The sequence below is a fragment of the Phalacrocorax aristotelis genome, chromosome 3, assembly GCF_949628215.1.
Source record: "Phalacrocorax aristotelis chromosome 3, bGulAri2.1, whole genome shotgun sequence".
Lineage (NCBI taxonomy): Eukaryota > Metazoa > Chordata > Aves > Suliformes > Phalacrocoracidae > Phalacrocorax > Phalacrocorax aristotelis.
In genome coordinates, this window is record NC_134278.1 from 28,317,754 (window position 1) to 28,332,629 (window position 14,876).

The 14,876-nt window shown below is 41.6% G+C and overlaps 1 protein-coding gene across 2 annotated transcripts in view; it reads left to right on the top strand.

The window, feature by feature from the left end:
* The first annotated feature begins 5,133 nt into the window (after window positions 1-5,133).
* Window positions 5,134-14,876, top strand: part of PRIM2 (DNA primase subunit 2) — a 119,428-nt gene continuing 109,685 nt past the window's right edge. The window contains exons 1-5 of one of the 2 annotated variants that reach the window (XM_075087028.1): window positions 5,134-5,204; window positions 5,479-5,651; window positions 6,313-6,416; window positions 6,727-6,806; window positions 13,631-13,751. In XM_075087028.1, coding sequence (XP_074943129.1) covers window positions 5,495-5,651; window positions 6,313-6,416; window positions 6,727-6,806; window positions 13,631-13,751 — 462 coding nt within the window. In that variant the 5' untranslated portion in view covers window positions 5,134-5,204; window positions 5,479-5,494. Of the gene's footprint in view, window positions 5,205-5,478; window positions 5,652-6,312; window positions 6,417-6,726; window positions 6,807-13,630; window positions 13,752-14,876 lie in introns of those variants that run through there. The other variant, XM_075087029.1, reaches the window with a different exon arrangement.

Below are 14,876 nucleotides of genomic sequence, written 5' to 3' on the forward strand. Positions count from 1 at the left end.
TCCTTTACCCAGGCTCTAATTTCTCAAATTTGCAAGTACTTCTCATCTTTGATGCTTGAACATCCCTCTCTAATATTGTTCGAAAGCTCAAAAGTTATCAGAGTAAGATTACCAAAAGAAAAAAAAAGCAGGTCAATTCCTCCCCCCCCCCCCCCAGCCCCAGCATGGCAGACAAAATTATTTAAAGCACATGGAACATCTTGTAACAGAGTACAAGAGTGGCATGCTTTTGGAGAAGCCTAGCACAGGGACAGGGCTGATCCTTCCTTGATACGTAGCCTGAAAAATGATGCTAAGGGATCAAAAATGATAAAATGATATGTAACAGAACAAGGCTGCAGTGAGCGTATTCGCTACAGCAGCCTAAACATACTGAAGGAGACGCATGAATTGAGAGGCAGAGGTGGATGATAGACATACCTGTCAGGATAAATTTAAGATTGTGAAGATGTATCCAGATTTCCTCTGCCTGTGTACTAGAGTCTTGGACAGGGGACTTAGGGAATAAATCCAGGATCCGAAAGGCCTGTATGAGTGAAGCTAGAGAGCCAGAGTGTCACCAGGGATGTGACCATAGTCACTCCCTGCTTAAATAAATTGACACTGAGAGACTGAGAGCATATTCGACTAAAATAGCCCCCTGAACCTCTCTTCAGTGCATGATTCATGCTTTAACCACTTCGAAGCCTGCAGGAATTTAAAGGCCAGCTCAGAACATCTACCCTGCTATTTATAGTAAGTACAGAGGTATCTGTGCATCATGGACAGAAAAAAAATTTCAGTGCAACCTGGACGGCAAGTATTTAAAGAAGTAATAAAAAGCATGGAGCAGAAAACTGCAAAACAGACATACAAAGAGAAGTTGGGATAGCAATGACACAAATACACTACAAGAAATGTGTAAACCTGTCAAGACTTCTGGAAAAATAAGATCAGTAAAGGAATTGAGTTAAATGATGTAAAAATCTATAAATAAGTATCTTGAATAAACAAAAGTTAAAATTCAAGTGTAGGATTTTAAGAGAATTCTTGAAAACATCAAGAAAGCAAGTCATTAAGACAATATATATAAAGACTGAGTTACGCAAGAATTCAATCAGACTGATGATACATGCATACAGTAAGGAAGATTGTGGGTAAATTAACATCAAGTGCTGAAAGGGAGCTGGAAGCAGAGCAGGGACATTTTGTGCTAATTCCTAATCCCTGCCATCCATAGAGATCCAAACACCCCAGACATGATTGATGGATGAATGGGGCAGCTTGAAAGAGAGACTAAATATTGGCATCACCATGTTTACCCTCCTACCATCAGTGGTAGTCATGCAAGTAGAGAAGAACTGGGCTCCGATGGATGAGCGTGAGGCACTCTGCTAGTTAGTATAACAAAAGTGGAAGTAGAAACTGTGCAATGATATATATTTAATGCAAATAAGGAATTTGTTTTTTGTTAATTAGGTGGCAGAACAGGTTGGTGTATGATGGATTGGACTGTGTTTAGATGGGATGATGGGGACAGTTTGACAGCTGACCATATGGATGTTGTTGCAAAACATTTGTGAGGTGGGTTGTTGTAACATCAATGATTCTGTTAAAAAAAAACCTTAAATAATCAGTCCCTACTGGTAATGTTACTGTGGCAGTGATGAAAATATACATAGAAAAAAGTAACCAAAACACTAGTGAAACTGTCTATAGGTTTCAATAAATACATTGGTAAGAAAGTTTGGGTTATGAAATTGTTTGAATTGTGGTTTCAGGAGTTTTCCACCAAGATGATATTTTTTCACTTCTTTTCTGTTTTCCCAAGAAAAGGATTCTTGTGTGGAAGAGCTGACAAATCCCTCCTAAAGGTTTTGCACTGTAAGATTTATTTGAGTCTAATAATATAGATGTTTGTTATTTTTTCTTCTTAATTTCTGCTGAAGTAATCATATGACTTTCTGCAATAATGTCAGTGCTACTGGTTAAGTGAAATAAAAAGAAACAGGTTAGGTCTTCACCTAATTTCAGACAATTCAGGGATCATTACGCAGCATTAGAGGAAAAGAAACTAATAGTGGGGGAGAAAAAAAGGCAGATGTAGACATAACTGCTGACCTGTAAAAAATCAGTACAGACAGACTTCAGTAGAAGAAATGGTGATGGACAGCAAACTGAATACCATGGTTGCTAAAATTGTGGTACCACTTACATGCCAAATCCTAGAACATTAATTGAAATGAAATTAAAATGCAAAACATTGCTGGTTTCTGCAGAGTGCTCCTCAGCATTGTCGCACTTCTCCCCCTCTGGCCCAGGCTAGGTACAGCACCCAAAGCAAATGTGCGAGCTCTCACTTTACTCCTTGACCTGCCCTGGATGGTGCACTGCCCATCTCCTTAAGATCTCTTGGATTTGAACACACTGGTCAGACAAAGGCTCTGCCTTCTTGCAACTACTAGGTGGATTTGGCGGATTCACTCCTACTCCTGAGCAACTTGTGTAGCAGCCAGGTGGAGAAGGGAAGAAACTGCAGGGAGGAGTTCTTGCTATTCAAAAAAAAGTTGTTTAATGAGTATATAGATGTAAAGTTGCTTTGGGTTAAATATATTTTCTAAAATATAAATATATCTAAAGAAAGTGATTGAATGTTTTTCTCCTGGAAAACTACAGAACAGCCCTGGAGAGTGAAACTCTATTTTCTATCCTGTTAAACTCTACAAATGGTCTCTTGGCAGAGTTTCAGCCCAGACCAAAGAACACACTTCATGGTTTGAGAATTAGCATGGACGTAGGACTACCCTCCGTAGGCAATTTGGATGCAGCCGCCTTGTTCTGAAAGGTAACTGGAGTGGGTTATCCAGCGTCAGTTGAACACCGTGTTTAACCTGCTAGTACGGAGGCAGGCTGCAGTTTTAACCTGGCTTCCAGTGGCAGGGTTTGTTAAAGCTGCAATCTGATTAGTTGGCAGTGTTTTAGGTGAACATGAGGCTAGTATGTGTCCTGGTCCATGATAGCTTCATTGTTCTTAAGAACAACTTGCTAGACTAAGCTACAGATTTTCCTCACTTTGTTGGTATAAACTCTATGTCAGTTCTGATTTTCCATCCCTTTACACTCTGAATTTGTTACAATGTCATCAATCAGCTTTTCTGGTTGGGGAAAATTAGCAAATAAGTGGCATTTTGAGGCAGGGACACAAAACACAGCCTCAACTGCAGTAAAATGTTCAACCCAGTGGCAAAAATGGCAAATCCTGCAGTTATCTTGGTAAAATTATAAAATTATACAACTGTCGAATGGTGCAAAGTTTATGGGATCATGGAATTAAAAGGAAGTTCCTTGGTGTTTGAATACTGTGTGGATATTTCAATTTCAAACCAGCTTACCAGCACTGTGAAACTTAGTGATATCGTGATTCTCTGTTTTGGGCACTGGAGTTGCATAAGTTTCAGATTATATTGCTGTTGCTAATGTGAACAGGGGACAATAGTAGATGACTGATGAAAAACAGTAGTTGTTTTTCTACACAGAGGACAGACGATTTTGCTGAACAAAAAAATAATAAAATAAATTACAGTAATATCAGGAGTGTAAAATAGTATGATGAAGATAAACAGATTCAGGCCAGTTTCATAGAAAATAGGAAGAGATAAGGATGATCATGACTTCAGAACCTCAAGGTATTGAAACTAATGGAGGAAGGGAAGAACAAGAATGGGTCTTAGAGGTGTTTTCATTTCACTGACTTTGGTAGGGTAGCAGAATAACAAAGCATTAGAGAAAATCGGGAAATTGTATATTCTGGAGAAATTAAATTCAGTTGTAAAACTGACAAAGGCGACGGTGCCTCAGGAATCAGTAAAATAACTAATCGACTGCATCAAGTACCATGTTGTGGTAAAACAGAGAGGCCAAGAATTGCTGTCACCTGCCACCATGTTGGCAAGAAGGGCATGGGGACTGTCGGGTGCCATGGGAGGACACCATGGGTAGATTCTTTGGAGGCAGCATCGCAGGTGCCTCAGTCACACGGCGTATCTGCACTGTGGTTGTGCTCTGCTGCCGTGGGAGCCAACTTCAGCCCCTGGGGAGGGACTGTCATGGTTTTAGCTGGGATAGAGTTAATTGCTTTCACTGTAGCTGGTGTAGTGCTGTGTTTTGGACTTAGTATGAAAATAATGTTGATAACACACTGATGTTTTAGTTATTGCTAAGTAGTGCTTATACCAGTCAAGGACTTTTCCAGCCTCCCATGCTCTGCCAGGTGCACAAGAAGCTGGGAGGGGAAGGGGCACAGCCAAGAGACCTGATCCAAACCGGCCAGAGGGATATTCCATATCATATGATGTCATGCTCAGTATATTCACTGGGGGGAGTCAGCAGGGGGAAGCAGCTATCACAGCTCGGGGACCGTCAGCGTTGGTTGGTAGGTGGTGAGCAGTTGCATCACTTGTTGTTTGTTTGTTTTTTCCCCCCCCTTCCAAGGTTTCGCCTCTCTCTCTAGTTATTTTCATTTTGTGATTGTTGTTATTATTATTATCACTGTTTTATTTTAATTATTAAACTGTCCTTAACTCACGAATTTTCTTACTTTTGCCCTTCTGATTCTCTCCCACATCCCACAGGGATGGGGGTGTGAGTGAGCTGCTGGGTGGTGCTTAGTGACTGACTGGGCCTAAACCACAACAGGAGCCATTTTACTACACTGACATTCAATATTGAGTGTTGTGAAGATGGAAAACGCCTGGAAAGGGCAGGCGGGCAGTGGAAGACACCCCACCCCAGACACCCACAGCTATCCATTGGCCTCCTGTTGAACGGAAGGTTGGGGGGAAGAAAGAGGAAGGTTATTTATTTCATTTGGTGGCAAATATTTTTTAACACCTTCAGTCATGAAAATGACAAAGTTATAGACAAAAAGAGCGACACAAAAAGACGCTTTCAATCAGTTTAGGTCTCTGGCTGCGATGGGCCAGACACCATAGAGCTCCCCGCCGGGCTAGAGAGGCCGCCGGAACCCGCCATACCGGCTGCGGGCGCGTAGCGGCAGCCGCCATGCCGACTGTGGGCCTATGCGGCCGCGCACCTCGCTCTCGCCAGCCAATTGCCGCACGGGAGGCGTGGCCCGTGTGACGGACGGCGGAGGGGCGGGGCGGAAGTGATGGGCGTGGCTGGCCGCGCGCGGGAAACCGGGGCGGTCGGCAGGGGCGCGGCAGCAGGTGTGTGTGTGTGCGCGTGGTGGTGGGGGGCTCTGCTTGGCGGCGGCGGCGGGGGGTGGTTGCCATGGGAACCGGGGGCCGCTCCCCCGCCCCGGGAGGGGCCCGGTCTCCCCGTGAGGGGGCCGGCGGCAGCCTGGGGGGGGCCCGGCTGCGGGCGGGCCCCCTCCGCCTCCTCCTTCTCCTCGGTCATCCCCCCCCCCTTCCGCGGTGTGGCGCGGCGGTCTCTCCCTCCCTCCCTCCCTCCCTGGTGGCTGAGCGTCTGTGTCGCCCCCAGGCCCGCCGGCGCGGAGATGCAGTTCTCCAGCGGCCGGGGGAGGCAGAAGCAGGCGCGGCTGGCGGGGGACCGGCGGGAGCTGTACCCCCACAGCCTGCAGTTCTACCTGGAGCCCCCCACGGAGAACATCTCCCTGGTGGAGTTCGAGACCTTTGCCATCGACCGCCTGAGGCGTGAGTAGCGTCCCCGTCCCTGCTCTCCCCCAGGCTTTGGTTCTTCCTGTCAGGGCTGTACGTATCTGTATGTATTTTTGGCGGGCTTAGATGCTCTCTTTGCCCGTTGTTAATGTGAACTGGCCGCCAGCTTGTGCTGAAATGAGCCCCCTTTAAAGGAAAATGTGTTGCTTTGGGTCCTTCAGAGAGCTGTGACTGGCTTCCCCCTGAGCGCTTGGTGTACAGCAGTCAGGACTGCCTGGTCTTGATTTACACTGGTGGCTTTTATGAGCCCCTTCCACTTTCTAGGTGTTGTGACGTATTTGCTGTCACTCAGTACAGTGATTCAGGCCGCTGTGGCTGGGAGCAAGGGTTCCCCTGAACTCCTGAAAACCACTGAATCCAAGGTTTCTGTTATTACAGTGGAAGCAGACGTTCTGAGGCTGGTCCATCAGAGTTAGCTGTCTCCCTTTCCTTGTTGACTCTGTGGATCCCAGAGTTGGGCGCTCAGGACTTGTGGCTGCACCTTATCCTCCATTTTTCTTACCCTTTTGCTCCCCATACCACTAAAAGCAATTCCTGTGGCTTTACCCCAGTTTGTTCATTTCCCAAGACATGATACAATTAGATTTCTTTTTGATTTGTTGTCTCTAACATGGACTTTTTCTTTTTTCCCCCCCAGTGCTCAAAGTGGTTGAAAACCTTGGTGTGAGCTATGTGAAAAATAATGATTCATACAAAAGTAAGCTGGAGTCTGAGCTCCGGAAACTTAAGTTTCCCTACAAAGTAAGTAAAAATCAAAAGAGAAAGCTGTCTTGCATTTTATTTTTTTTACACCGTTCAAGAATTCAGAATAAAACCAGAGGTGATGAGATACTATTCCTAAATCTTAAATTTTGTCATTTGGTCAGAGGTGTAATTTTCCTTTGAGAGTATAGGTTTCTTGCTTTAGGAAACCTCCCTTCTTTGAGTCCTGCATTTATTGTCTTAAAGATGAGCATTAATACACTGTTGAACAGCAATGATAAATTAATTGGGGATTTTTAATCTGGGAGATATTATTTCTCTGAAATAATAATAATAATACATTCTGTAGGCTTTGGCTGAGGATGATTATGAGGCAAGAAGAAAAGACCACATCTCTCATTTCATACTACGCCTTGCTTACTGTCAGTCGTAAGTACTTTGTATGTATATAGATACTAAGTTGCTTTATTATAGACATTACAGATATTTTAGAGTTGCATGGCTGCTAAATAGAGAGGTAGGCTCAAACACAGACGCTTTTTGCTATGAACCCAATTTCAACTCTGATGAAAAGGGATACTCGGGATCAGAATTAATATCCAAATTTTGTAGTAATTAAAAAAAAAATAAACTTTTGGTGTTTACACACAAGATGTTGATTTGAGGCTCTTTCTTTTGACATCTTTTTTGAGATTAAAGGACTCCAGTATTAAGTGTTTGTCAGGCATTTGCAGTGATTGATAATTTAATGTAACAGCTGCATATACTTAAACTATTGATTTCTGACCAAAGATCTTTCTATGTATATAGGCTTTACACTATTGCCTAATGAGAGCGCCGTGTTTCTGGAAAACAAAAAATAACTTCCTCTACTGACTTTGCTTTTCTTCCAAATTCATTGCTATGGATGGTTGCACTGCAACTTTTTTGTTGTGTGAAATCTCAAGCACAAAGTTGGTCCTTTGCTTCAGCTGTAGCTTTCAGATGAAGTTAGAGGTGTTGGTGCTTTATGTCTGTTAGCAACTTGGTTATGCATCAGTGTGAACTGCTGACTCCTTGCCATTGCAGTCGTTTCTTAGAACTAAAACTGGGGAATACGAAGTGTGTACTGTTTTGAATTGTTAATTCAATTGCACTTTAATTTGCAACATAGTTTGTTTAAATTAGGTGAGTGTGGTAGGATACATATTATGACACTGTGAGAGCTGACATGACTGAAGTGCTGCTATGGATGGATATGGATTTGTAAGCGAAAACACCCCAGGAGGGTGATTAGGAGGGGTTGAGCTCTAAGCCAAGATATGGAGCTGGAATGGACAGGGCTTTTCCTTGGAATGGATCATGAGACAGTTGAGAGTTTTGGCGGAAGTGTTGGAGAAGAGACCAAGGTGATTAGTGAACATGGTAGGTGCCTGCTACAGATGATCTGATCAGAATAGGAAGTAGCAGAAGCCTCAAAAGCCTCCAGATGGAGGAAACCTCACCATTACAGGCCCTGGGTGACTTTACAAACAACCTGAGATCTTCTGGGTTATTCACATCCCATCATGTTGTCCTTTCAGTTTGTTGATGTATGTGATTGATGAGCCAGCTAGATCTGTGATGGATGTACAGTGAGGAATGGGCTGTGGATGTGAAGGTCAATAGCAGCCCTCACTGCAGTGACTCTGATAGGGCAGCTTAAAATCTTGAAAGAAGGGAGCAAGTTGAATAACAGAATCACAACTGAAATTCCTACCACCCTTCTCTATTCTACATGTATTATTTGCCATGACGAATAACAAATGTAGTTTTGGTTTCTTTCTAGTGCTTATGTTTGTTGTGTATATTTTTATAAACACTCTTAGTCATACTGGTCCTGCTGATCTTTACAAGACAATATCTTGCTTTACCTATATTGTAAGTTTCTACCAAGACCCCCTAAATGTAGTATCCTTAAGTACCCTGGGACTAAAAAGCCTCATAAAACTTAATGTTTCTTATTATGCAGCTAGTGGCATTTTGAATAGTTGGTTTGGTTTCCATTATCCTCACTTGTACAACTGTACTTCGTGCATTTGGTTATTATTTAGATGGGACCATTGCTTTTCTGTGGGAGATGAGACACCTTGAGGGTGTTGGTAGTGACACATTTGAGAAAAGTTTTACTGTTTTGGAAGGTAGAATTGTCTGGTGGCAAGAATCTGATCTGGAATTCAAGAAGCATCTATTTTTGGTTGGTCTGTAGCTTCAGGAAAAATGAGTTTTAAGTCAGGTTCACAGAAGGCAATACAAGCCTCGTAGCAAAAGCCTGAAGGTTGGGTATTTGGTTCAGGAGTACAATTGATTAAGCTTTGTCCGCTCTGCTGAGAAGGGAGGAAGTAATATGTGAATGATGGTGGCCAGCGTGCTGAGTGAGAGGCTGCCTCAGTCGGAAATAACCAAGCAGGGACTTGGCTAAACATCTGCCTTTGTCACTGATGTCATATCTTCCCCCCTCCGCCATTATAAGGGCTCTGGAATCTCCTGGAATTAATGATAGATGGAGGTAATTTGACTGCTTTCTTTTCCTCTACAAGCTATTTTTTTTAAAAGATGATCTTTTTCTTTTGTATGAGAACTTATTTGACTGTAGTGCTTGCTTAGGAAATAAATGGGAGATGTTTCAAACCCTGTGTTTGAGGGCAGTATCTTAAGAACTAGACTATAGGCAGGGCAGAGGTGGGCAGCTGGTGAAGGCGAACCACTGTGCATAAATGGATACAAGCTATTCTGAGCCACAGAATCAGCAGGAAAGAGCCTGGCTTTGTAGTTGAGAGGAAAGACCCCTTCTTAGGGAGAGGGTGGTCTTGGATGGGGCTCCAGGGCACTCCTTTTAAACTACTTGCAAATGTATTTTTGTGTTCCTGTTTATATACAGATAGTTTGATGCAGTGTTTCAATAAAGCAGCTTGATAGTCAGTTTCCTCTTAAAGTAGCTTTTCTTTCTTTGCATAGGTGGACTTAGTGATTATTCATAAAATGGAAAACAGCATCTTAAGGACTGTGAGGTGACCATGTACCCAGCATTCTTCATTCTGTCTTGGAAAGTACCTATTTCAGGGATGAGATATTTCTAACCTCTTAAACTGGCATATTCCCCAAAAGATAAAATCGGAAGGCAAATAGAATATACTGTTCTCTAAGTTTTTATCATAAGAAGTCAGAAAAATAATCTTGGCAGAAATCATTACGTTAGCTGATGAAAGCTATTAAGGTAGGACTGTTTGAAAAAGTGTACTTAAATCGACATAACTGCAAACTAGGTTGAATTTGCTTCCCTGTGGCCTGCCAGGCAGTCATGTTTAAGGGCTTGTTTTCCTGCGACGCCGACTTTTTAAGTTTCTAGTTGGCCAACAGTGCCACCCAGGGGTACGAGATGACATCAACCTTTTTTTCTAGCCTGCATCAGTCTTCTCTTAAAAATTGGTTTGTTTTGTTTCGGTTGTTACATGGTCTGAAGTGGCCAACTCCACCGTTCTTGTCAGTTAAATTTGTAATGTAAACATCATCTCTTGACTGTCCTCCTTCTGCCTTCTGAAATCCAAGACTTTAAAACTCATTCCTATATAAAGTTGCTAAGATACGGCCTGTACAATCTTGAGTGATCAGTCTCATCCATACCCTTCTTTTACACCTCTTGTAATATCGCTTGTATCTGTCATGACCAGGAAATAGGATAATCTTATTTCATTCACTTTTATGGCAAACACAACTCTAAAGAGCATTTTACTTCTATGTTGGCTATGACCATGTATTTCTGCTTCTGTCTGTTGTATCTGTCTTCACTTTATCAGACTAGCTATGAAGAATATTGAAAGTCACAGGAGCTTTACTTACTTCAGGTGGAAGAAATAAATCTTGCTCAACTCTGACAGTGAAAATCTTTCTTCTATTCAGGAAACTTTCAAATATAGTTTTGTGCTTTATTTTTTTTTTTTGTCTGTCACACAACGAAGATGTAAGTTCTTATCAAACTTAGCAAGGCCTTTTCTCTACTTCCTGCCACTTTTCTTCTACATGATAAATTAGACTTGTGTGCTGAAATCGCTGCTTATTACAATGACTAGTGTTTACTTTGGTGTGCTTTCTGTACCCACGTTCCCCTTTTGAAACTCAAACTTTGAGGAACCTTCTGATGTTGGTTGCCTAGTAAAATAGAGCTCTGGCCCATGCCCAGGCTTTTCAAAAGTGAACGTTAAGTTGTTGGTAGCTGAATCACAGAATGGCAGGGGTTGGAAGGGGCCTCTGGAGATCATCGTGTCCAACCCCTCTGCTTGAGCAGGGGGCACAGGAACATGTCCAGGTGGGTTTTAAATGTCTCCAGGGAAGGAGACTCCACACCCTCCCTGGGCAGCCTGTGCCACTGCTCTGGCACCCTCACAGGAAAGAAGTTTTTTCTCATGTTTAGCTGGAACTCCCTGTGTTCCAACTTGTGCCCATTGCCTCTGTCCTGTTGTTAGGCACCACTGAAAAGAATCTGGCCCCATCCTCTTGACATTTGCCCTTCAGATATTTATAAGTATTGATGAAATTCTCCCCTCAGCCTTTCCTCATATGGGAGACGCTCCAGTCCCCTCATCATCTTGGTAGCTCTCCGCTGGATTTGCTCAAGCAGTTCCCTGTCCTTCTTAAACTGGGGACCCCAAAACTGGACACAGTACTCCAAATGTGGTCTCAGTAGGGCAGAGTAGAGGGTGAGAATAACCTCCCTCGACCTGCTGGCCACCCTCCTTTTAATGCAGCCCAGGATACAGTTGGCCTTCTCGGCTACAAGGGCACATTGCTGGCTCAGGGTCACCTTGTTGCCCACCAGCACTCCCAGGTCCTTCTCAACAGAGCTGCTTTCCAGTAGTTCAGCTCCCAACATGTGCCAGTGCAGGTACACAAATACTCGTATTAAGCATTTCATTAATGAAATATGAATGAATTTTCATGAATTCATGAAAATATGAATGCTCATACTTAACTGTGGAATGTGAGCTACTAGTCTTAGGCTCCAGATTTATGAGCATTTTCATGTCTTTCTAAAATACTTCTGTGTTGATTCTTCATAACAAATATGCTGGTCTTTCCTACCACTCCTTGGTGGGTGAAGAGGGTTTTTGGTTTTGTTTTTTTCTTTTTCCCGTCCCCTAAGTGCTATTCCTTGCTATGAAAGAGCCTGTTTTTTAATATTATTTTTCTAGTTGGCAATCTACTGATCTGATTTAAACTGTAGAGTATTCTGCACACAAAAAAGTTAAGTGGCAAAAAACAAGGAGACTTTCCTAATGTCTATGCATCAACTACCTGCAACTGTCTTATCTTCAGCAGCAGCTTTGTTAGTTATGTAATGACAGCGACATTGCTTTTCAGTTCAGCTTGTGGTTTTGATAATAAGTATTATTACTAATACATGTCTGGAATGAGCGTACAAATTGTTTAAATATTAATAATGAGTATAAGACATGATGTGGGTTTAGAAATGGTGTAAAATTTTCCTGAGATGTAAGGAAAAAATGAACATAACTAATGCCCTAATGATGACGTTCCCAGGAAAGTCAGTTTTAAAGTGTATGCTGGACATATACACTAACATAAGCCAGCTCATCAGCTAGTTTGTCAACTGTAGGAATGATCCATGTAGGTGTGTGTACTGTGTTAGAGATAACAGTAGTATTTTCTTGTTTTGGTAACTTCAGTGGGTAGGTGGGATTAAAGCCTTTGATCTACTCTCCTGAAGGAAAGGAAGAACAAAAGACTGGCTGGCCTCCAGAGTAACTGTATGTGCTTGATGTTTTTTTTTTTTATTTGCTTAGGGAAACAAATGCAGTGTAAAGCTGATGAATTAGGAGAAGAGTAAAATTGTCACATCCTAGAATTTTGTTACTGTTCAAGATGATCACAGAAGAACTGCAGAGGATCAGTCATAAAAGCATTAACTTCTGTTTTAAGTTGCACAGGTTATTAATACATCCCAAGCACTGAAACTGTCCACAGGGTTATACTTTACAAATCACCTTAAAAGAGCCTTTCCATCTGGAATTATAATTTGAATAATAATCACTTTTCTCCAAGCAGTATTTCAAGTAGAGGTTTTGCCCGCAAAGGCACAAACAGCTCAGTAGTAATTAACTGGTCCCCTATGGGAAAAGATGGTTAAACATTGTAAGGAAAACAGGTAAGACTGTAGCATTTCTGTGCTCTGTGGATTGTCGTGGCAGTAGCCCACAGCATAGCTCTCAGAGGACAATTTTAAAGAATGCCCCGTAATAGCGAGATGCAGTATCATCCGTATTCTGTGCTTGTACGTACAGGGTGGCTTCTGTTACTACTATTCTGGTACCTACTTGCTGTAGCTTTGAGTAACGTGCTGGTGCCTGGGAATCTGAGTGCTGGGATGTTACCAATTCAGTGTGCGAAGGGTAATATGAGTACTTAGAGTGGCTTCAGTGTTGTTTTTCTTTTATGCTTTTTACTGACTCCCATCCCTGTGTTCTTGTTTATTTTCCTACTTGCTAACCTGCAGTTGCTAAACCCTTTCTGGTCTTTTGTCAAGTGTTAGGTGTTCTGTTTGTGTTACTCACCCAAGTTTATTGTCTTTTATTTTCCTTTTGCCTGTTTCCAGGCTATTTGTTGCCTAGCATAGAGCATGGTTGTTATAGTACGTGAGATGCATGCGTGTTCCTTCAGCTGGACATACCCCAAAAGTGAGAACTGAAAGAAGTAGGCTTCATAACGTATTTGCCTCCATTAGATTAATTGTGATATTAATTGTACAATGAAGAAGTATTGTGCCATGTTGAAAAAAAGAAGCTGTCCCTTAAGTACCGAAAAAGAATGTCATCTGCAGTTGATTATTCTTACCTAAAACAAGTCAGAAATGGTGAGTACCATTTAAAAGAGTAACAGCTTTGATACTTGCAGAGCAATTTTTAGTGTTGAGACTGACTACCTCTGTTCTTCCAAAACACCCGCAGTCACGCTTCTTTGTGTATTGTCTCTTCAAAAGTCTTTTCTGCCTGAGTCCTCCTTCCTGAAGGTTTCCTGCCTTCTCTTCCGAGCTCCTCAGTTTGTGGGTCCGTTGCCAAAGTCAGCACTACATTTAATGCTACTTTCACTAGCTTTGACATCTAGTTTATAAAGAAAGAGGGAATGTGTAATCAGAAAATGTATTATTTTATTTTTTAATAATTTTTAATACTTTTTAATGATTTTTAATAATTTTGTTCTTTTTAATAATTTCTTTTCAGTGAGGATCTCAGGCGTTGGTTTCTTCAACAAGAAATGGATCTCTTGCGATATCGCTTCAGTGAACTGACTGACTGTTTAAGGCAGAAATTCCTGGAACACATTAACTTATCTTTTGAAGCTGTAAGTATGTTACTTTCTGGATTTGTGTTTATATAGCATGTTCCTGATTTTTAAAAAAATTCTCATTAGGATAGTTTTAGTACTTCTGTTTAAGAAATAAAAAGTGTCCTTGTGGCTTTAAAAAACAACCACACAGAACTTCTGAACTTGAAGAATTGTCTTGCCACAGAAATGAGGATTAAGCGGTGTAATTTTGTGTTGCAGCAACAGTAGTCTGCTTCAGTCAACCAACACTTAACTGAAAAATGTGTAATTACAAAAGCAAGTTAACAAACAATGTCATTCTAGTTCTTTACCAACTTATGAAAAACCTTAAAAATACCAAATCCATGCAGACTGCTTCATTTTGACTGAGTGGATTAAAGGGAAAGGTCTTGCCGTTTCTGCATTAGTGACTTCAGTAAAATTTTGCATTGCAGCTGTAAATGATTTTGTTAGAAGGCTCCAGCTTTGCCTGTAGCTCTCAGAGTAAACTTAAATTAATAAAAATGAATGTACAATCATCACTCCTGAAAAAAACCCTTTCTCTTTAAAATACTGCTTAATTAGAAGAACTTCAATATTCTAAAATATGTGGCTGACTTATGCATTATATGTTGCTGGATTGAAAGATGTGGCGCCAGTGCATGTTGACGATGAAAGATGACTTGTGCAGTGTTGAGAATGAATTTGTCTGGCTAAACAGTAACACATAGGCTTTTCTGGGTGTTTGAGAGACTATTAGAAATGCCATTCTTTGGTTCAACAGACCTTTTCAGCGAATGGTGTATTTGTGGAGCTGTATTTCCACTGCTTATTCCCCAGTCTCATATTGTCCTGTCAGTTTCAGCATTCAGGCTTTTGAGAATAAATTAATGTTTACAGGTTGCTAGAAATAGCTGGGAGTATGGCTTGGTTCTGTGCTATTGAATGTGCCTTCAATATGTCAAAATGATTAAGAAGGTATTACTTTCTTACACCTACTGAGGCAACAAAGCATCATTTCATTGAAAGTCTACTTCTCTGCTTCTATTGTTTTTCCCCCTTCCAATTTTAGTGGGAATTTAAGCAAAACTGATCCCTCCTTGCACTATCATGTGTAAAATAATTGAATGTTACTATGGAATTCTATACGTATTTAAAATA